The sequence below is a fragment of the Pantherophis guttatus genome, chromosome 2 (assembly GCF_059756535.1).
Source record: "Pantherophis guttatus breed Tessera chromosome 2, ASM5975653v1, whole genome shotgun sequence".
NCBI classification, from domain to species: Eukaryota; Metazoa; Chordata; class Lepidosauria; order Squamata; family Colubridae; genus Pantherophis; species Pantherophis guttatus.
Genome location: NC_142064.1, coordinates 259,141,053 through 259,164,374, shown reverse-complemented (window position 1 = coordinate 259,164,374; position 23,322 = coordinate 259,141,053). Strand labels below are relative to the sequence as shown.

Below are 23,322 nucleotides of genomic sequence, written 5' to 3'. Positions count from 1 at the left end.
GGGAGAAAACGTATCCAGAAGATTAAGATTTATGGGATATGAAACTGGCACCAAAGGGTACAGATTCATTGATAATAATAATAAATTTATAGTTTCCAGAACAGCTGTGTTCCATGAACAGGCCAACTGGTCTAAATTACATCTTAATGAAATATTTCCGAATAAATGCAAGGATACCAAATCTCGTGAGGAAGGGACGATAGAAAATCAAAATATTAACAAAAATAAAAACAAAACCAAAACATGGACAAATAGTCAACACAAAATAAAGACAGACACATTAACAAAAAAGGAAGCAAGATATTTGCATGACTACCATAGCAAACCAGAAAGAGCTATTAGGAACAACAGAAATCAAATACCAAATAAATACAAAGATTACATAATGCATATGGATGGTGAACAAATAACACCTAATACATATGAAGAAGTATTAAAACTACCTCGTGAAGAAAAGGAAAAATGGGAACTAGCTATGAAAAAAGAGATGGAGAGTTTGCAAGGATTAAATGTATTCACACCTGCGATTGCACCCAAAGATAAAACAATTATTGGTACCAGGTGGATTTATAAAATTAAGAATCTAGAAGGAGGCAATACCTTATACAAAGCTAGATTGGTTGCACAAGGTTATGCACAAAAATATCCGGAGGACTATACTGACACATACTCCCCCACAGTAAGAACAGAGAGTGTTAAAACAGCTCTAGTAGTAGCATCCGCACTCAATCTTGATGTATTTCAATATGACATACAGACTGCGTACCTACACGCAAAACTAGATAAGGAAATATACGTAAGAGCACCTCACAGTCAATACACTAATAAAAATGAAATTTGGCTATTGAACAAGAGTTTATACGGATTAAAGCAATCTGGCAAAAGATGGTACGATTGCTTGGTAAAAGTACTTAAGACCATGGATTTCAACGCTACCACTGCTGATAACTGTTTCTTTGTCAAAAAGAGTGATGATCACGTTGAATTTGTATTGATTTATGTAGATGATATTTTATATATAGGAAAACACAAAGAGAGAAGAGAAATCTTTGTAAACAAGTTAAATGAACATTTCTCGTTGAAATCTCTAGGTAAAGTAAACAAATACCTTGGTGTACAAATTAACAAAACTAGAAGGGGATTCAAACTTACTCAGAAAGATAAGATTATTGAACTTCTAAACAAATGCAATTTAAACAATGCCAAACCCTGTGACACTCCTATGCAAACTGATTTCCTTAGAAATACTGATGAATCTTCCCCTGAATTCAGGGATAATACATTTTATAGATCAGTCATAGGTTCACTTCTTTATATATCTAATTGGACCAGGCCAGATATTGCATTACCACTCAATTTATTATCAAGGCACGTTAGCAAACCAACAATGTATCACTGGGAAGCTGTCAAAAGAATTTTAAGGTATCTGAAAAGTACATTAGACTTTTGCCTAGTATTAGAACCTAGTGATAATAAAGAACCAAGACTTACATGTTACGCAGATGCGGATTGGGCTGGAGATATATCATGCAGAAAAAGCACTTCTGGTTATATTTTTCTGTTAAATGACTGTCCAGTTTACTGGTACACTGGTAAACAAGAACTGGTAGCCACTTCAACCACAGAAGCGGAATATGTTTGTTTATCCAAAGCCGCAAATAACCTTGTATGGTTTAATGATTTAATTTCAGATGTTTGGAAAAAACCTGCTTTGCCTTTTGTTATGCATGAAGACAATAAAGCGGCCATTGAAATATCTAGATCCGATGCCATTGGACAAAGATCCAGGCATATAGATATAAAATTTAAGCATGTGAGACAATTGTCTCAAGATGGATTTATCAAAGCAGTGCATTGTGATACCTCTGAACAATTAGCTGACATATTGACGAAGCCTTTACCTTCTAAACAGCACAAATACTTAACTTCCAAATTGTATGTCTTATATTGTCCTGAATCTGAATGTAATTGGTGTTGTATAGCGAACCGGCATTTAGAGGGGGATTTGTCAGATGTAAATGCCTTATTCCCTATTGTGTAAATAATGTATATATGGGATATCAGGGGTTAACTTATTCTTTGTTTCTTAATGTATTCATAATTCACCACTCCCACTCTTGGCTCCACCCTTTGTATATATAAGGAGCCACCTTCACCATTTTCTTTGCTTCTATCTGTGAATATTCTGTGAATATAGAATGCCTACTATAATTAAAGAGAAATATATTTAAACCTCTAACTCTCATTATTATTATTGAGTCTGATCCTAAAAATATTGCATCAAACACAATTTAGAGAAACGTGCCTTGAGCCCAGGAGAAGAAAAAAATATTAGGTTGGCTCCTTCCTGATTCTTTGGATTATAAAGAGGGGAATAAATATGCAATTGGGCATGCAAGATTTTGTTATTATAGCCCAGAGGAATGCTGATAAATGTTTTAAAACCGGCTCTGCCAACTCCAGTGCCGCCACGCCGCTAGCTAATGGAACAGCCGATTGGCCTATTAAGGATTGTCATTCAGCTCTGATTTCTTCCAGCTTGCAAAATTCCCAAAATCGTGACCATCTGCTCTTGCAAGCCTGTACAGGCCAGCTACAGCATACAATTACTATAGTCTAACTTAACAAAGTATAGGTCTAGTATTCGTCTGTGTTGGTTTCCTATCCTGATTCTTGAAGGGCTGCCAGCTCTCTGGATGTCAAGGACTACACCTCTTATCATTTGCAGCTAGCACGCCCACTGTTTTTATGACCACATCTCAATACAAGTTATCATGCAAGTCTACATCTAGGAGTCCTTAAGAGTACTACAGCTGCCAAAAAAAGACAATGCAGTCCTAGGTTGCATCTACAGAGGGAAAGTATCAAGATCATGTGAAGAGTTTGTACTGCTTTATACTGCACTGGTAAGACCATACTTGGAATACTGGTTGCGTCCAGTATGATTAGAGGACTGGAGGACAAAACATATCATGAACAATTGCAGAAACTGGGGATGTCTAGTCTATTGTTCTTCTAACAAAGAAAAGGACCAAAGGTGACTTGATAATAGTTCTTCCAATACTTGAGGAGCTGCCACAGATAGGAGGGGGTTGACCTATTCTCCAAAGCACCTGAGGGCAGGACAAGAAGTAACATTTGGAAATTTACCAAAGAGAGATCCAACTTAGAACTAGAACTGTTACATCTATTCACAGCACACAATAAACAATTTATAAAAGACACATTGGAAGGCTACCACAGAGATTATAGGATGTGGAACATGGGGCTAAATCTCTTCTGCTTGAAGTCATAGATTCGTGATGAGAAGAGGCTTTGGAGTCCACTTGGCATTTTTTGTCTGCTCAAACTATTATTGAGTTCTCTAGAGGCTCAACCTATCTTTCATGAACTCTTTCTACCAGACTCATGATCCCTGATCTACCATCATCCTTGTAAATTTGGCAGCAAAAACTATGAATTTATTTATTTATTATTTAAACTTGTATGCCGCTCTATCTCCGAAAGAACTCAGGGCGGCTCACAACAATAAAAACAAGCAAAAACAATATTAAAATACCCAATAGGATTATAAAAGACCATTAAAATCCCCTTTAAAGCCCCTTCAGTCCAAACCAGCCAGGTGGAATAACCATGTTTTAAGGTCACGGCGGAAAGAACGAAGGTTAGGGGCTACCCGGAGCTCCAGGGGGAGCTGATTCCACAAGGTAGGTGCACTCACAGAGAAGGCCTGCTCCCTAGGGGTCGCCAGCTGACATTGTCTGGCCGACGGCACCCCAAGGAGGCCCTCCCTGTGGGAACGCACCGGGCGATGGGGGGCTGTCGCTGGCCGAATTTAGCGCAAAGAAATAACATATTCTGGTGAGAGAGAGGTTTCCTGAGGATGGGCTCCAACACAAGTCTGAAAGTTTAGAAGATTAAACCTCTGATGTCAGTGACTGACCCAGATTGGATCCTGCAACATTATATATGTATAATATATATTTGGACGTATCATTCATGAGAGGAATAACTGATTCTAATTGGATGATGTCTACAGTATAACATTTAACATTGGACTAGCACTAATAAATTAAGGAACTACATTATGCTTCTGCCCAAAGCAGTATAAGACCTAAGGAAAATATATTCCAGCTTCCAGATAAGTTGTCAAAAGACCACATAAAGAAGATAATTTAATTTTTAATCAAGACATTGCTTTTGGTGTTTACCTGAGAAGAATCTGTTTTAGCTATTAACGACTAAAAGGAATTGAGAAGTGGCTATGATATGGAGCAGTGGTGAAATCCAAATTTTTTTATTACCAGTTCTGTAGGCGTGGCTTGGTGGGTGTGGCTTGGTGGGTGTGGCTTGATGGGCATGGCAGGGGAAGGATACTGCAAAATCCCCATTCCCACCCCAATCCTGGGGGAAGGATATTGCAGAATCTCCATTCCCACTCCACTCTGGGGCCACCCAGAGGTGCTATTTGCCAGTTCTCCAAACTACTCAAAATTTCCGCTACCGGTTCTCCAGAACCTGTCAGAACCTGCTGGATTTCACCCCTGATATGGAGACATTTGAACTTTGGTGTTGGGGAAGACTCTTCAGAATACCATGGACAGCCAAGAAGATGGTTCACAAAATAAAATAACTCAGAGTTCTGCCTTGAGGCACAAATGACCAGGTTTAAATTACCCTACTTGGAACATATTATACAAATACCAGCTCTCTGATGTCACAGAAGTAATTTCCAAACATTTGTTTTGTAGCTCAGTAGCTATCCCTGTTAACAATGATAAAAAAATTACCAGTATGGGAACATGTCCAAAGTAGGGATAATTTGAGCCTGATTATTTGAGTCTCGAGGAAGATTGGATTAATAACTGTACGATTTATTGTTTGGGGCAGAGGTTCAGCATCATGCCACAGATTGCTGCACCTCAAAGTCACAGCCAGTGAGAATGGAAATAAAATGCCAATAGGAACTGTTAGAAATCCCAAGGGTGCTTTTTCAAAAGGCAACCAGACACTTCTTTGTTTTTTTCCTTGAAGATATTTTGCTTCTCATCCAAGAAGCTTCTTCAGTTCTGAGGGGGAGGAAACTGAAGAAGCTTCCTGGATGAGAAGTGAAACGTCTTCAAGGAAAAAACAAAGAAAAGTCCAGTTGCCTTTTGAAAAAGCACATTTGGGACAGCCACAACCTGGATGACTAAGAATCCAGGAACAGACAAGAATAGACAATTATTAGAAATCTTTATATTTTGCTTTAGCTCCCAAGCTCTTGTATACCTTGAATGGGCTGCTATTGGAAGTACAAAAGCATGAAGTAATGCTAGAATAAACAATCCATGAGAGGATTGGGCCAAAGATTTTAGGTGGAAAATTCTCAGCAAGAAATTTGAGCATCTTTATTCCGATTGTCTGGGCAGCCACTTGTCAGAAATGGTATAGGGTCATCTGCTTGAGCAGGGGGTTGGACTAGATGACCTACAAGATCTCTTCCAATTCTGTTATTTTATTTTTTTTTATTGTAAAATTAGGGTAGAAATTTAACTGGTGCCTTCTGCAGAATCACCCCCGTTGAGTTATTGGCCTTAATACTGCTGCACAAGAGTTACGTAATTCCTTTCTGGGAACGCGTAGAACCCAACCTTTTTCACAATGATTTAAAAGTGAACCACGTGGCTTTACTGACCAATGGTGAGCCAGCACCAATTTACTCCCACTGGGAGGACGCCTGCAAAAATCTATCCCAATAAATCCTGTATTAAAATAGGATCGAATGAAAACTGACGGATAGTAGCATCGTTTACAAATTATTATTATTTTAAAATAGGACAGATGTAATCATCTTTTTAAAGTTTATTTTTTTTATCGGGCACTCAGTTAGACAAAAGGCGCCAAAAAACCCAAAAACAAACCGCGCGGGGTCCTCACCGCAGGTCCCTCCAGTAGCTTCCGCTTACGCCCATCGCTTGACGGAAGTGGCTTTCTTTCCGCTGTGACCGCGTCTCGGCATTAACTCGTCGAACCCCTCCCCTTTGTGTAAGGTAAGCTGCTCTTTGATAATCGCCCTTTTATCGGCGCTCCGGTTAGTCATCCGTCGTATATCGAGGTAGGTACAGTTTCTTCGGGCATTTGCCTTTCCGATTCTTCTTTTTTGGATGGTCATTTTTTTATCCCCGCGCCCAAATTTACAATGGGGAGCGTGCGCCGTAGACCCTGTCATTGTAGTAAAAGCCTGAAATTAAAGATGGCGCCTTTTCTTGCGCGTTGGGTGCGTTTCTTGGGCCGATCGTAATCGAGAAACATCGGCCACCCGCTATCACTCTCGTCTTTTAGGCCTGGTTCGTTAGATCGAGAGATCTCTTGTGCTCCACTCCAGCCAAGAACTAGTCGACAAACTAATCTTACAGCTATATACTACGGCAGTTTTTGTAACACCACCCACCCCCTCCATTTTTTTTTTAAACGGGGGCCTTATCTGTAAAGGAAGAAAAATCTAAAATATTGTCTAATGAGGCGGATGCAGTGATTTCTGGAGGTTCTTTCACACACACACACACCCCCCAAACTGGCTTTGTAATACATGATTTCATATTTTTAATGTGGTAATTAAGAATTAACTGTTGCTAGCCTGAGCATCCTGCATTTGCTTCCTCTTTATTTTTGGGATTAAATAGCTGCATCTTCTCATACATCGTGTTGCCTGCTGAACAAGGGAAACACGTTAATGGGTACTAGCATTCATGCAGATGGTGGTGGTGGTGGGGGTGCTGCCCAGGGTTAAATGGCTGTAAGGAGTTTAATTCCTTGGTGAAAAGGTTAAACTCCCTGAGAAATTCAAGTGTTAAAATAGCAGGATCCCTTTTCTCCAGGATTTCTTAATGGCTCCAGGTAGTGATCAGAAAAGACAGGTGAAGGTGTTCCTAAGGGTTTCCTTACTGATCTTGCTTTGATAGCTGATCTCAGAGTGAGATTTAAGGGGGGGGGGGATTTGCAAATGGTTGTTAGGAATCTGCCTATTTCAGGGAAACATGGAAGCTGAGGTGCGCCCCATGCAGCCAAACTGTTGCAATACAGTACTTCCAACATCTTTGTTGTGCTTTTTGCAAATATTGGGAGTTCAGCAGTACTTAGACTTGCAGAGGTTGCTTATTGGTTATCCCTGTCTTAAGGTATAGATTATTACTTAAACCCTACGTGCATAGAGTTTATACTTTTATATGCATTCCAACCCTTTGATGTTTCCTACAAAAGGAACATACAGGCTGTATGTTCCTGTATTTGACTTAAGACCAGAATTTTCATTGCTGAACAAGGTGATTGTTAAGTGAGTTATGCCCAGTTTTACTATCTTTTTGTCATGGTTGTTGTAAAGCAAATAACTTGGTTATTGTTAAGCAAATAACTGCAATTAAGTGGATCATGTTAAGTGAATCTGCCTTCCCCCTGAGATTTAGCTTGTTGGAAGCCAGCTGAAAGAGTGCAGTTGGCGATCACATAAGCTTAGGAAGCTGCAACCATCTTAAATGCATACTATTTGCCAAGTGCCCAGATTTTGATCATTTGACACTGGGATATGGTGACAGTCATAAGTGTGAGGACAGATCATAACTCATGTTTTTCAGTGCCATTGTAATTTTGGACAATTGCTGAATGAATTTAATAATAATAATTTTATTTCTATGGTTGTAAACAGGGTGGATTTGATTTAAATCAAATTGATTTAAATCACAATTTAAATCATGATTTAAATCACTAGTAAAAAGGCTTGATTTAAATCAACTCGATTTAAATCATAATTTTTAAAAAGCAACTGTCATCTCTGCTACTCCTTTGACCCACTGTTGACTCACCTAGTCCCAGTGTTGCAGAATTTACAGCCTCATGCTACATAACTAAGCTCCATTTCATGCTGAATAAACTAAATTATTTATGTATCTTAAATAGAAAACTATCTTAAAATAGATTTTTACCCCAAAAGTTTTTTATTGAAATAAATTCGATAAAAATCAAAAAAATCCGATTTAAATTTTAAAAAATCGATTTAAATTTTAAAAAATCTGATTTTTTTAAAAAAATCATTGATTTTTATCCACCCTGGTTGTAAATCTGTGTACAATAGTAGTACTTATGCTAACATTTGGTATAATAACAATGGATGATTGATAATCTGTAGCTTGTAGATTGATTTCATTGTGACTATCAGATCTTCTCTGCAAAATCAGGTAGTCACTGGATGGCAGTAAAATTAAACTGGATCTCACTTCCCCTTGATGGCTGTTTGGATTTTTGCAGCCCAGATCTAGGTTTTCAGTTTACAAGTACTCTTTACAAGTACCTGTACAGGATTCTTCAAAATTATTGAAAATTAGCAAAAGAAAGTAACAATCGAATCCTTGCTTGCATAAATTCAGTTAAGGGTAAGAGGTATTCCATTTGTCCTAGTTAATTAGCTAGAATATATATATTCTGATAAGTCTTCGGGATACTTTAACTTAAACCATTTTTTACCAGAATAATTTTCAAGAGAATTTATAAAGAATGAAATTCTGCTAATGTTTTTTTTCTACTTAGTGAGATGATGGGCATATCATGTTTGCTTCTAATGGTAAACCACGATATAGCTTCCTGCAACCAAGGATAATTTGGGGGGGATTCCTGAGGTGGACTACTATGTATCTTACCTGGCTTTTTAAGAGATTCTGGTAATACAAAAATGGCATCATTTGCTGAAAACACTAAAATTATTTATTTGCAGGAACGAGTTAACAAAGCTCTATACAATGGGAGTATATCTTGGGTTAAATTTATTTTTGTGGTAGAATGGTTTAATGTGGTAGCCATTTTGTGAATAGGCAAGTCTCTTGTGATAGCCATTGAGTGAGTTTATCACTTGCTCTCGAAGCCCCGAATGTGCCCCTAATCCTTGTGAAATGAATTTAAATCTTGTGCCATAATAACTTGGAGTAGAGTTATAATACCATGCAATAGAAAGGGCCTTGGGCTAAGTTATGAATGTAGATGTCTTAGTCTTGCAGATGCCTCATGGTATGGTGCTAAAAACATGACCGCTTTCTTGAAAGGGTTAGAGGTCATTGTGGCTTGTAATGCTTTGTTTATTCGTGTTCTGCAGTATATTGATAATGTTGGGAATTTCCTTTCTAAAACACTTCGGCTCACTTAAGCCTTTATCTCAGTTTTTAGAGAGGGAGGCATCACCATGACCGAGAACGATGTCGACAATGAGCTGCTGGATTATGAAGATGATGAGGTGGAAAACCAAGCAGCTGGAGAAGGGGTGGATGTCCCATCTAAGAAAGACGTCAAGGGATCCTATGTCTCCATCCACAGTTCTGGCTTCCGTGACTTCCTATTAAAACCAGAACTCTTGCGTGCCATTGTTGATTGTGGCTTTGAGCACCCTTCAGAAGGTGAGTCAAGGGACTTATTCGGTGGAGAACTTGGGCTTCTGTGATCTCAGTGGCACCAGCTATTAACTCTGCCCTTATTCTCAATGCAGTGCAACACGAGTGTATCCCCCAGGCAATCTTGGGCATGGATGTCCTGTGCCAGGCCAAATCTGGCATGGGCAAGACTGCTGTCTTCGTTCTCGCTACACTTCAACAGTTGGAACCAATAACAGGACAGGTATTTCAATGAAATCCAGACTCCCCCCTCCCCTGATGATAGATGGGCACAGATGTTTGAAGCCTGATCACACAGGTGGGCTACAAATAAGCAAGGGTGACGGGAGAAATTACAAATTATTTTTGCCCTCTTTCACAGGTTTCTGTGCTGGTGATGTGTCACACGCGTGAACTGGCCTTCCAGATTAGTAAAGAATACGAACGGTTCTCCAAGTACATGCCCAGTGTCAAGGTGAGAGTCAGTTGAAGTTGTTCCTGTTCTGAATCATCAAGATTCTGCTCTTGTTTGCTGTCATGGGAGTGAACAGAATAATAGAGAATTATTTCTTTGTTTATATTTATATGCCAACTCGTGATCCTAGGCAGCTCACAAAAGCCATGTGACATGAAGGATATTCCTATGTGCTCAGTAAATAAAAAACACATACAGTGATGTGACCTTAACTGCTTTTCAAAAATATAAGGGGGAAAGAGCCATTCTAACCTCAGGAGGGAGGATTAATATCGGGCTGCTCCTAAAAAGGCTTATTTTGAAGCACTTTCCCCTTTAATTTCTCACAGAATAGGGACTTTGAGACACTTCTGTCTGCCATTATTGAGTGGGCGGGCAGAATATACCTGGGTTAGAAGGTAATGGTTGCCTTGGTGAGATGGGCGGCATAGAAGTTTGATCATTAAAAAAAAAGATATGAACCATAAAAAGAACTTAATGGGTGATAATGCCTGAAACCTGGTCAGTGCAGTTCCTGCAAAACCAATGTTGTTCTGTACGGTGTTGACTACAGGAAGGGAGCAGCTGTACTCAATGATTGTAGCTTCTGAATTGTCTTCCAGAGCAGTTCTCAGCAAAACAGATTGCGGTATCCAAGTTCAAGTTAAGGACACATTACTGATACCATAGTTACCCAGTCTAGAAAAGGCTGCATTGGTTCCCAACCTTTTCTATACCCTGCACCTCTAGAACGCTTCTGATATATTCTCCCACCCCTTATAAAAGTAAATAATTATATGCATATAATTATGCATTTACACTATAATTTTGAAACTTCTAAACCCAAGTTTTTGCACCCTCTGGAATAATGTCTTGTACCCCCAGGGGGTGCGAGCACCCCTGGTTGGGAACCCTTGGAATAGCACAAGTACCGTTTAGAGTTCCACCAGAGGACATGAGTCCTGAACGACCCAAGTTGTTAACCTGCTGTTCTAGGGGTAGTATTAGCCTGTCCAGACCTAAAAAAGCATTCTGGAAGCTGATGGATTCTAAACAAAACAGCACCTCCATCTTGCTATGATCCATCATCTCTGTTCCATCTCATCTTGTCATCTAGGCCAGTGGTTCTCAACCTGTGGTCTATGGACCCCTGGAGGGCTGCAGTGTTGTTGCGGGGGATCCGCGAAGGCTTGAAGAAATGTTATGATTTAAATTTGAGTTAAGTCTTGGCTGTCAGTGGCCACAAAATTAATTTTAAGGGGGTCTGTGGTAAAGAAAAGGTCGAGAACCACTGCTCTAGGCACTGGAGAAAGACTTAACATCTCTTTCTTGGTCTGAGCAAACATAAAAATAGGAAAAGATCGAAAAGTTTTCTAGGGCTATGTCAGATTTGGCATAATATTCTGCTGCTTACCACCCCTGAAAACTCGGGTGGTTGATTAAGCAGAATCTAGCAACTGGGCCAGACAGTATTCTTTCATTCTTCCCTCCCATAGGTGGCAGTGTTCTTTGGGGGCCTGTCCATCAAGAAGGATGAAGAGGTTCTGAAGAAGAACTGCCCCCACATTGTGGTGGGGACCCCGGGCCGCATCCTGGCTTTGGCCCGCAACAAGAGCCTTAACCTCAAACATATCAAGCATTTCATCCTGGACGAATGTGACAAAATGCTTGAGCAGCTTGGTGAGTATAGAGGGTATTGTGGAATAGAAAGAAAAGACAGGGCTTTCGAGCGGCCGGAAATCTACATTGTGCCCTTTGTAGACTGAGTTTCTATGAAGGCGAGGAACAATAGGAAGAATCTCCCTTCTTCTCAGGCCATTGTTAGCTTACTAGAGGTATTTTCTGACTTTGGCTGCCTCTGTTTTAAAATTGAGGCAATTATGTGACTCTCAATATGATCTGTAGAGAAGATTATATATATATATATATAAATAACAATAGCATTTAGATTCATATATCGCTCCATAGTGCTTTATAGCAACGTCATAGATATATCCATTGATAGCAGTAGCACTTAGGTTTATATACTGCTCCATAGTGCTTTTACTCTCTGAGCAGTTTATCTTTGTGAACGTATTGCCCCAGCAATCTGAGTCCTTATTTTACCGACCTCAGAAGGATGAACGGCTGAGTCAACCTTGAGCCGATCACGATTGAACTGCTGGCAATGGGCAGAGTTAGCCTGCATTCTAACCACTGCACCACCAGGGCTCTTTTTTCAAGGCTCTGAGATGTGTGTGTGTGTTTAACCCAAGTAGCTATTGTTAACCTGTTGGCCCTTCTTTCCTCCCAGATATGCGTCGAGATGTCCAGGAGATCTTCCGCATGACCCTGCATGAAAAGCAGGTCATGATGTTCAGTGCTACTCTCGGCAAGGAAATCCGCCCAGTGTGCCGCAAATTCATGCAAGACGTAATTAAAACCCTTCTACCTTCTTTACCCACCTGGCCGGTCAGCCTACCTCTCTCCCTCCCTCTCCCCATCCAGGGAAGGAGAAGGGGGCTGGCACGGAGAACACTACCACTCTTTACAGCTCATTGGGCTGCACCCTTGGTGCCCCTCACCTAGCCAGTTCTGCTAAGGCATCTGTAGGAGACATAACTTTCCGGAAGATCATTCGGGTGACGCTAAGAGCCTCCTTTGCACACACGAGCCACCGCACCTCTCCCAATAGGGTCAGAACAGCACTTCAGCTATGATCTTGATTTTGTCCCTCTGGCACACTTAGTTTAGAGATCATCTACATTTTACTCAGGGCGGATCCGTCCCAGAAGGGATCCTCTTTATGCTTTCCCACCTGGCAAGCGGCGCAACATGGGCAGCGCTCCTTTGCTGCCCCAGTTCTCAGCCCCTCTAGTAACACCACGGCTCCGCCGGTGGTGTCGAGGGATACTTGACACTCGACACCAGTTCCCTTCCTCTGCGTGGAATTTGCCTGCTTGTGTCAGCACCGTGCACAGAAGATCCTGGCCCACACACGCACCCACGTTCAGAAGATCCTGGCCCACACACACCCAGGCAAGTGGTAGCCTTTTTTTTTTATTCCCCAACACCCTCCCGCCACCCTGCGTTAACCTGATACACACATTACGCACAAGACACAACTGCGGCCTGTGTGTTCCTGATCCTGCCCTTCCTTGCCCCGCCCCTCCCTGCCCACGCATTCTGGAGACCTGCGGCGAAAGACTCCCCGAGGGATCCGAACAATCGGAGGCAGCCCAGTGGAGCGGACGTGTGGTGACCCGGAGGAGAAGTTTTATCCTTTTTTGGAACGGGCAAAAAAGCATTATTTTCTGTAACCCTCTTTTCTCCTTCCCCCTCCCCTGTGCCATGTGGGAAAGGGGTTTATTTCAGAGCCTTCTCAGTGGGGAGGGCAATAATCTGGGCATTTTCCCTAGGGAAGCCCCTAAATTACGAGGCAGAAAAGTTAACTCTTTAGAGCAGGGGGTGGGGAACGATGGCCCTTTGATGACTTGCGGACTTCGACTCCCAGAATTCCTGCTTGCTCGAAGGGCCATCGTTCCCCACCCGCTGCTTTTAGAGTGCGTTAATAATGTTAGTTAACCCTGGAATGAGTTGGCCCAGGGGCCTTTGAGTTCAAAATCAGGTGATTTACTGGTCTGATACAGCAAATCAAAAATGATGTCTTCTGTTATGTGGAAGGAAAGGAATGGCAGCTCCTTTTCTTTTGTTGCCCAGATCTTGTTACCCCTTTAGGCCAAGCAGGTTAAGATGCAACCTTCTGCATGGTTAAACGTTATGTGTCTTGGAGAAGTGACCAGTGGTAGTTAAGGTAGCTGGAGTATTTGAGTAAATCCCCTTTTTCCCTACAAGTGGGTGTTTGCCATGTTTTTCAGGCAGTGAAAAGGGGATTATTGAAGCTTTGAATCCCTATTTGAAAAGGGGATTATTTGAAAACTATACAGAGTCCTGATGTGATTCAAAACGTCTTTTTAAGGTAACAATACTAATGTCTTGTAACATATATTTTTAAAAGGTGACGTTAGCCCTCGTTCACAGAACGTTTTGCAGGATAAATCCTTGGCTGAGAAGGGAGAACGCTGCTTCCCAGTGCGCACTGCTTAGGGGCATGTGGTTGTTTTTTTTTTTGCCCGAGTGTTCTTGCCGGAAGGAGTTAGCCAGCCTTGGTTTTCTGGACCTGTCCTAAAGAACAGGACCTGTGTGATAGAGAAAGTCGCTCCTGTGCACATCTGTGCTTCTTGCCCTACCCCTCTCCCCTCCAAGCCCAGGTCAGTCTTACCTTGGTCTAACTGGCCCTGGATTTGCTTCTCAGCCTATGGAGATCTTCGTGGATGACGAGACCAAGCTGACGCTGCACGGTCTGCAGCAGTACTATGTCAAACTGAAAGACAACGAGAAGAACCGCAAGCTGTTTGACCTGCTTGATGTGCTGGAGTTCAACCAGGTGCTTTCTGGAAACAGACCCTGTCTTGGGGGCGGAGGGAGTGGTGCCTGCAAGAGGGCCTAGAGCTGGCTAAACCCAGTCCAGGTAGCCATTTGACTTATAATCGCTTCTTTAGCAAGCATTTGAAGTTACAAAGGCACTGAATAAAATGTGGCAACTGGTCCTCACGCTTACAACCATTGCAGTATCCCCCATGGTCACAAGATCAAAACTCAGGCACTTGGCAACCAGCATGTACAGGTAGTCCTTGACTTAACAACAGTTCATTTAGTGACTGTTCAAAGTTAGAATGGCATTGGGGGGAAAAATGACACATGACCATTTTTCACACTTTGCGACCATTGTGGCATTTCCATGGTCGCCTGATCAAAATTTGGCAAGGTGACCCATGACAGTTACAGTTAAGTTGTAAAGTCGGGAGCAACTCACTTAACAACCACCGTGCTTAGGAATAGAAATTCTAGCCCCAGCTGTGGCCGTAAGTCGAGGACTATCTGTAGCCTATATGTGCCATCAAAGGCAAGATCCCAAGAACAGCTTCACTTCAGCAATAAGTTAAAATCAGTCTTCTAAAACTGGGCCAAACATTGCCCAAAAATCTGTCATCCACACGACACAGGAAATCAGAAGGGCACCATGTTGAGGAAAGTGGTGCAAACAACATTGAACTCATTGGGCCAGCATTGCAGATTTTGTGACTGGGACCTTGCATTAATCCATCGTTTTTAATTGTGTTTTAGAAAAAAAGCACACATCTGGCTGAATTCAAGCTGCCCACACCACCATAATTCTTCACATATAAACTGCAATAGTTAGTTTATAACATGGTAGGACAAAACCAAACAGGCCACAGGCTGACTTAGCAAGATGTATGATTTTAGTCAGCACAGGTAGTCCTCGACTTACAACAGTTCATTCAAAGTTACAACAGCATTGAAAAAAAGTGACTTTTGACTATTTTTCAGTTACGACCTTTGTCGCATCCCCATGATCATGTGATCCAAATTCAGATGCTTGGCAACTGGTTCATACTTGTGACCGTTGCCGTGTCCTGGGGTCATATGATCAGCTTTTGCAACCTTCTGGTTAGCAAAGTCAATGGGGAAGCCAGATTCACCGAACAACCATGTTACTAACAAGGTCATAAAATGAGGTGAAGTTCACTTAACAAATGTTTCACTTAGAAACTGAAAGTTTTGGCTTAATTGTGGTCGAAAATCAAGGACTACCTGTATTTATGACAGTTGCAGTGTCCCTAGATCATGTGATCCATTTGGGACCTACTCAGTCTGCTTCCAACAAGCAAAGTTAGTTAGGTAAACCAGATTACTTTAACAATGGCTTTATTAACCTAACAGCCATCTGCTGAACAAGGAAAATTCTGCACTGGTTGCAGTCATAAGCCAAGAACTACCCTGTTTTCCTGAAAATAAGTCCTGGCATGTTTTTATGCATGTGCCTAATAGAAGCCCTACAACCAAAATTAGCCCACCTTAAGTGCACAGCTGGCTGCCCATTCTATCTAGTTGCTTGTGTTGCCATAAAGTGGAGTGGTAGTGGAGCTGCCTCATGTGTCATACACTGGCTTATCCTCATCCATGCCCTGACACCTGCCTCGCGGCAGCGGCACCAAAACCCATGTACAGCAGGAGCCCATGTGGCCACCGGCCCACTTCTGCTTGCTCATGGCTGCAACGGAGCAGGAGGTCGAGTGGTGTGTCGGTGCTGTGGCTGTGAGGCAAGGCAGGTGTCAGGGCATGGATGGCCTGGCTGCGGGGGCCTTGAGGTAAGCCGGTGCAGGAAACGTGGGGCAGCTCCACCACCACCCCGCCTCACAGCAGCAGTACTAGTACATGCGGACTCCTACCCCGCTGCAAGCAAGCAGAACTGGGCTTCCCATACATGGGAGGGGGGGAGAATAAGAAACCTTCCCCCCCCCGAAAATAAGCCCTAATGCTTATTTTGGGGCCCAAAAGAAAATAAGACCCTGTCTTACTTTTGGGAAAATACAGTATCTTCATCTTTAAAGACAGTTTGAGGATCTTAATGGAATGCTGGGAGCTGGCTGCTTCTGCTACGACTGTCTTATCTAAATTTTGGGCAAAAAAGTATCCTTGCCAGACGGGTTTTGTTTGCGTTGCTCTGAAGAATAAAATGCCACTTTTTGACAGACTCCGGAGTTGTCCAAGGGGGTTTCAACAAAATACAATTAAAGAAGATTCACTGGTGTTTCTATGAACTTGGTGGGATTGACTTTCCTCTTCCTTTGCCTAGGTGGTCATCTTTGTGAAGTCCGTGCAGCGTTGCATAGCTCTGGCCCAGCTCTTGGTGGAGCAGAACTTCCCAGCCATTGCCATCCATAGGGGCATGCCCCAGGAAGAGAGGTGAGGCTGTGGCGGGATGGGCTTCTGGGTTCAGCTGCCTGCAGGGTCCTTTTGCTGTGATGAATTTGCTCAGACTAGAGTCTCTGACTTCTTCAGTGATGATGCTTTAAGCCCTGAGCAATGGTCCCTGCAGAAGCTGTTATAAATGATCTTGCCAAAAACTTGATTTGTATGAGACGGTACTAGAGAAAGAAATAGGTATCCTGGGGAGAAAAAAGTCTGTTTCTTATTTGAAAGGTTCCAAAAAAGATTGCGCTTTTAGCATACATTGCTTTTCACACGCACATCAAAATGAGCAGTGTTAGATCCTGAATATTAGGGGTTTAGAACCCACATTTTTCAGAAGTCTGGAATGTTGCATTTTCTGCTTTGGGGATCAGTTTGATGGTTTCCAGATGTAGATTCTCTGAACCAGAAGCAGATTCATGTGTTCCACAGATAGCCTGCTCCTGAAACGAGTGTTATGTGTGGAATGCCATATCTCGGAAATTTCAGATCACCTCCAGAACATTTATAAATACTGAACCTTTCCAGAGGAGATTTGAGATATTCCATTTTCAAATCAACAACTTTTACAAACCCTGCATTTTACATGTGTATAATATGTGTAGAAAGAAGAAAGGTCTTGGTGGGTTAGATCACAGTAATGAGAATTGAACATTTTAAGAAGCAAGAGTTCAAAATGTGTAATTTAGGGATGAGAGATTGCCAATATCACTGTATAGTCCATGGACAATTTGAATGGGCCAAAAAAAGTCCCCTATTTTAATTTTTTAGTTGGGAGAAGCTTAAGAGGCCAGTATGTTTTTTTGGAGGTTATATATAACATTTCACCTTATAAAAGATCTGACGAATCTTAAATTGGGCTGCCGGTTCCAGCTTTTCAGGCTGGACTTTGGAATGTCTCCCAAAGACCAGCATGGCGTTCAAAATCATTTGATTGATTAAATAAATAAAAATGTAATGTAATGTAGTGCCTCAGAACTATGGGTGGAGTTTCCTAGTGAAGAACAATGCCATGTATTTGCTGTGTCGCAGATTGTCACGGTACCAGCAGTTCAAGGATTTCCAGCGTCGTATCTTGGTAGCCACCAATCTGTTTGGTCGTGGTATGGATATCGAGCGGGTCAACATCGCTTTCAACTACGATATGCCAGAGGATTCGGACACTTATTTGCACCGGGTAAGCTGAGCTGTCCAAAAAGCAACCTCCTAAATTTCCTAAATTTGGGTGCCCAAATTGGGGATGGGTGCGAAAGTCCAAGGTGTAGTTGCAATGATGAGTTGCTCAGACTAGAGTCTCTGACTTTTTTCTGATGTCTCTTTTTAAGCTCCTGAGTAAATGCCCTTGGTTGAAACTGCTTTGTTTTTAGTCCTGTACTGATCTTGGCTGGGTTTGAATCCTATTTGTGGCTTGTGCAGAAAAAAAATTCATTCCCGTCTTCTCATTTCTGGATTCTAGGTGGCTCGTGCTGGTCGCTTTGGCACAAAGGGCCTGGCAATCACTTTCGTGTCAGATGAGAACGATGCTAAGATCCTAAATGAAGTGCAGGATCGCTTCGAAGTGAACATCAGTGAACTGCCTGACGAAATCGATATCTCTTCCTACAGTAAGTGTGTTTTACCGATTCTCCTCAACTTAACGATCACAATAATAGAGCCCAAAAGTTACGTTGCCGGAGTGCGACATTGGTTAAGCGGGTCTCGCCCCATGTTGCAACCTTTCTTGCCTCAGTTGTTAAATGAATCACTGCAGTTCATAAATTAGTAACCCGGTTGTTAAGGGAATCTGGCTTCCCCGTCGACTTTTCTTGTCAGAAGGTCAAAAAGGTAATCATATGACCCTGAAGCACAGCAACGGTCATAAATATGAACCAGTTGCCAAGTGTTTGAATTGTGATCACATGATCAAAAGCACGGCTGCAAAGTGGTGTGAAAAACGGCCATGTCACTTTTTTTCAGTGCAATTGTAACTCTGAACTGTCACTAAACGAACTGTTGTAAATCGGGGATTACCTGTAATGTGTTTTAGCCCAGCCCACCGCATCCTTACAAATAAGTATGCCAGAAAGATGATGTGGGGTGAAACACATGGCTGATGGCATAATAGTACTGCCTGCTAACATTTTGCAGAGTAAAATGTTATATTTTCCAGATGAAAATGAAAAGTTGATGTTAGTAAATACAATGTAAACATTCCCACTTTGTCTATATAGAAGAGTCAGTATACAGATAGTCTTGACTTAAGACCACAGTTGAGTCCAAAATGTATGTTGCTAAGCGAACCAGTTAAGTGAATTCTGCCTCATTTTACAACCTTTCTTGTCACAGTTGTTAAGTGACTCATGGCAGTTATTAAAAGGGTTGTTAAGTGAATCTGGCTTCCCCATTGACTTTACTTGTCAGAGCTGATCACAATACCTTGAGACACTGCAACCGTCATAAATATGAGTCAGTTGCCAAGCATCTGAATTTTGATCATGTGACCATGGGGATGCTTCAACAGTCCCAAGTTAGAAAAATGATCATACGCCACTTTTTTTCAGTACTGTTGTAACTTTGAATGGTCACTAAACAAACTTGTAAGTTCAGGACTACCTGTAGTCTCTTCAGACCTTGGTTTAATAGTCCTTATAGTCCGTTTTTTTCGGACTATAAGACACACCTGACTATAAGATGTACCTAAATTTAGAAGAGGAAATCAACAAAAAAAAGGTTTTGACCTCCACATGTCCCATTTTCGGGCCTTTTTTTGGGCCTTTTCCAGTCTTTTTTTTTTTTTTTTTTTGCCCACTTTCAATGCTTTTTTTCTGCCCATTTTCTAGGCTTTTTTCAGCCCATTTTCTAGGCTTTTTTTTCCCCCCCACTTTCAATGCTTTTTTCTGCCCATTTCTAGGCTTTTTTTTTTTTTTTGACCAATTTTTTTGGAAAAACGGCCTGTAAAAAGCCAAAAAAACAGGCTGAAAAAAGGCCTGAAAATGGGGCTTGTGGAGGCAAAAAAACCCAAAACGGACAGTAGGTGGGCTTTGGCAATATTTTGTCTGTAAGATGCACAGACATTTTCACCCCTTTTGGGAGACAAAAAAGTTCGTCTTATAGTCTGAAAAATACGGTACATATATTCTAGTGATTTAATATGGTGGATTAAAGAACACACCCTTTTGTGTATTGGTTCTTCCTTAGCTGATTTTTGTTCATTTTAATCTTAATATTTATCATTTGAATGTTTTATATCAGGGGTGTCAAACTCAATTTCATTGAGGGCAGCATCAGGATTGTGTTTGACCTCGGACTTGGGGGGGGGCATGGCCAGCTTGAGGTCACTTGTGTTGGGGGTGCCTGTGGCGGCCTGAGCACTCTGCCAGCGAAAACGGAGTTCAGGGTGGCTGAGCGAGGCCCTTCCGAGCTCCGTTTTCGCTGGCAGAAGGTTGCAAGAGGCCATTGCAACCGAAAACGGAGCTGTCCTCCCAAGCTCTGTTTTCGCTGGCAGAGGCTCTGCGGGCCGGTCCTTCACTGTTTCCAGGGTGGCCCCTGCAGGCTGGATCTAAGCACCCTCCAGGCCTTGAGTTTGACACCCCTGTTTTTATGTTATGCCTCCCAGGTTTGCTTGATAAACGGGTGATATATAAATTTAATAAATAAATAAATCAAATTGTTATTTCAGAGACACATACTTCTTTTATGGTTTTTATCCACTTTATAAGCTGGGGGAACAGAACGACATTGGATTTTGAGTGAAGATAAAGAAGTTGAGGTATCTTAAGGGGCAGACGTTGTGAAATGAGCGAGCATAAGAAACGGATTTTCTGTTCTTCAGAGGGATTCGTTATATCGATTTGCTTCGATATAACGAATAGGCCCTTTTCATTTAGTCGGGAGCCGTTCACTTGCCCTGTTCTTGCCTGATGCCTTTTCTCTTTTTTTTCAGTTGAACAGACCCGATAAAAGGGGGGGCTCGCCTCTCCATGTTGACCTTGGTTTTAATTCCTGACCTCTGCCACTTTCCTGAAACTTCACATTTAATTTCACCTGATGGAGAAAGAAGTGACTTGACTGTCTGGAATACAAATCCATCACGGTCCTGTGGCAGGGACGGAAGAGCTTCTGTCACTTAGCTACGTGTAGTAGTGGAAACAAGGCCGATCACAGCAAACCTCCATTGCTCATTGAGAGAGAGAGAGCTCTTTGGGGTTGGAAGCCTCCTTGCTCGACCGGCACCCAAGACAAAAGGAGCAACCTCCTGTTGATGCTTTTAATACAAGAAGAGACTTGACTTTCAGACGGATGTTCTCACTGCCTGCCTACCAGCAAGGGTGTTTTTTTGGGGGGGGGGGTTCCATATGTTGCATTACTCCACTCTGTCCTCCAGTCAGCTCTTCCCCAGTGCTCTGACAGGAAGCACAACGGGGAGGGAGCTGAGGTTGGGGGGTTGCTCTTGTGAATTCGTGGCATTCAAAAATTGTGTTTTGTTTTAAATGGGCTGACTCCCTCGAATGGGAGAAACTTACGAAAACGAGCTTCCTTTTATAACGCCTCTCTCATGCCATTTTAAAATCCACTTTTAATATTGTTCTTCCCCTCCCCTGTGTATTCCTCATGGCTTTCAACTGTGTCTGCACGTTAACATTACTTCCATCCCTGCTGGTATCTTCTGGCAGGTAAAACTAGTAGTGAAAGTTAGTCATGTTTTAGCTATGGCTTGTTCTCTCTCTCTCTCTCTTTCTCTCTCACTCTCCCTCCCTTTGAGACCCTCTTATTATTTTTGGTAATAAAGGAGCCCAGCTCTTAAGGGTGACTGATTAAACTAGTCTTGTGAATAAACATTTTGCTGGTGTTTCATTTTTTAGGATTATGGCTCCATTGTACCTAACATAACTTTTGTCATTTTTTTTTACTGTGAGCACTCTGGCCCACATTAAAAATGAAATTCTGTTGCCTGCTCTCAAGACACAGTATATATCTACTGTCATACATAACACACATATGCTATATGCATACATAAAAATATACCTGCACCTATATTAGTACATATATATATATATATAAATCACTTCCATTTTGAATATGTAGTGGAAAGAGGAAACCTGGGAGTTCACAGGGTTGATGCTATATGGAACAAAACTGAATGAATCTGGATGTTTTTCAGATACCTGTGAAGTATTTATTCAGATGGATGTAAAACCAGTAGTAAGAGGACCAAGTCACTTGTACACTAAGGCCCGAGCGATTACAACTGGCCTTGTAGTGAATATTTGGTTAATAACAGCTATGAGTATGTAATGATGCATGATTGAGTCATCTGGGCCGTGTACAAGTAGTCCTTGACTTACGACCTTAATGGAGCCTGCTTACCACAGTTGTATTGGCGGCAGTCATTAAACAAATCATCCTGGTTTGTTAAATGAAGATGGTTATTAAATGAACACCGATCATTAAGCAAACAGATGGCTTGCTATGGACATTAAGCAAACAATGGCTATGCTATATAATTGCCAAAACATGGAAGCGCGAGTATTCAATAAAAACATTTCTGAAGCATGATCATGTGATTATAGGACACTGGAAATAATAAATGACCATGTTGCAGAGTGCCTGAAATCTGGTCATGTGACCATGAGAGGGGAGAACAGAACTGGGCTATAAGTAGCCCCAAGGTAGGTTGTTGTAATTTTGAACTGTTGCTGAGCAAGCAGTCGTAAAACAACTCCCTGTAGAGAGGCCTAGTTTAATGGAATGTGTGAGATGACCGGTTTTATTTGACACTTCTCTGCAATCTTTCCAGGGTTTGTGTCTGGTGAGAACACAACTTTCTAATAAAGGTACTCCTTGATCCTCCCAGTTGAAACTTGTCTGCCACAGACAAAGAACTATCTTTTGTTGAGAGTTCTCTCTTATGTAGAGATTAACAAAAGACACTACTTGCAAAAGAGAGCAGCTGCTGTGTGTCTTCTCTCTGTTATTTTGTGCCTGTGCAGCAGCTCGGTGACTAGTAATCCTCCACTTATGACCACAGGTGAGCCCCAAATTTCTTGTCAAGTGAGACATTAAAGTTTTGCCCCATTTTACAACCTTTCTTGCCACGGTTGTTAAGTGAATCACTAGTTTGATAAGTTAATGAACTGTTGCAAGTTGAGGACTACCTATACATTCTTTCGATGCCCTAATCTAGGGGTGTCAAACTCATGGCTCTGCGGCCTAGTGTTTAAATCTGGCCTGTGGGGCTGCCTTGGAAAAAGTAAGGAACCGGCCTCACGGTGCCTCTGTCGGTGAAAAGAGCTTGGGGGTGCGGCTGCGAGAGCAAGGAAAGAAAGAGGGGAAGGAAGAAGAAAGAATGAAGATGGAAGGAAAAAGAAGGAAAGGAAAGGGATAATTAGAGCGAAAGAGGTCTGAGGAAAGTCTTCAGCACTTGGCCACCATAAGTGGCCCCTCACACGAGTGTCATTGAGTTGGCCACCCCCCCCAGGTCAAACAACCCTGATGCGCCACAATAGAAATTTGAGTTTGACACCCCCTGCCCTAATCTAACGAGTTCATTTTTCAGAATTTTCCCCTTTAAAGGGACTGTAGGTGAGTTCCAGACAGGCCTTGGGAAAGGTAATGTAACTTGATCCCTACCGATATTTTAAAGACTTGGGAGTCTGATCTGGTAGCCTGATACTCAGCCTA

General features: G+C 42.0%; 1 protein-coding gene and 1 non-coding gene across 3 annotated transcripts; both read left to right on the top strand.

Annotated features, from left to right (window-relative positions):
• The first annotated feature begins 5,736 nt into the window (after positions 1-5,736).
• Positions 5,737-21,477, top strand: DDX39B (DExD-box helicase 39B). Of its 2 annotated transcripts, none has more exons than XM_034421480.3 (11): positions 5,737-6,097; positions 9,186-9,419; positions 9,509-9,636; positions 9,775-9,867; positions 11,343-11,526; positions 12,140-12,258; positions 14,141-14,272; positions 16,547-16,656; positions 17,695-17,839; positions 18,119-18,266; positions 20,585-21,477. In XM_034421480.3, exons 2-11 carry the CDS (start codon positions 9,209-9,211, stop codon positions 20,599-20,601), a joined length of 1,287 nt encoding a protein of 428 aa, XP_034277371.1. In that variant the 5' UTR covers positions 5,737-6,097; positions 9,186-9,208; the 3' UTR covers positions 20,602-21,477. The 2 variants fall into 2 exon arrangements, with proteins under 2 accessions (XP_034277371.1, XP_034277372.1); XM_034421481.3 differs by having other exon boundaries at positions 5,747-6,032.
• Positions 17,929-17,997, top strand: LOC117667908 (small nucleolar RNA SNORD52). Its single transcript, XR_004592171.2, has one exon. It is a non-coding gene; the product is annotated as a small nucleolar RNA SNORD52 (small nucleolar RNA).
• Positions 21,478-23,322: the final 1,845 nt, after the last annotated feature.

What these genes read in the sequence shown, in the direction of transcription:
- DDX39B (XM_034421480.3), top strand. Translation starts at nt 9,209, where the DNA reads ATGACCGAGAACGATGTCGACAATGAGCTGCTGGATTATGAAGATGAT. An exon ending in GCCGCAAATTCATGCAAGAC is followed by an intron (nt 12,259 to 14,140) that starts GTAATTAAAACC and finishes TTTGCTTCTCAG; the next exon opens with CCTATGGAGATCTTCGTGGA. An exon ending in CGGACACTTATTTGCACCGG is followed by an intron (nt 17,840 to 18,118) that starts GTAAGCTGAGCT and finishes TCTGGATTCTAG; the next exon opens with GTGGCTCGTGCTGGTCGCTT.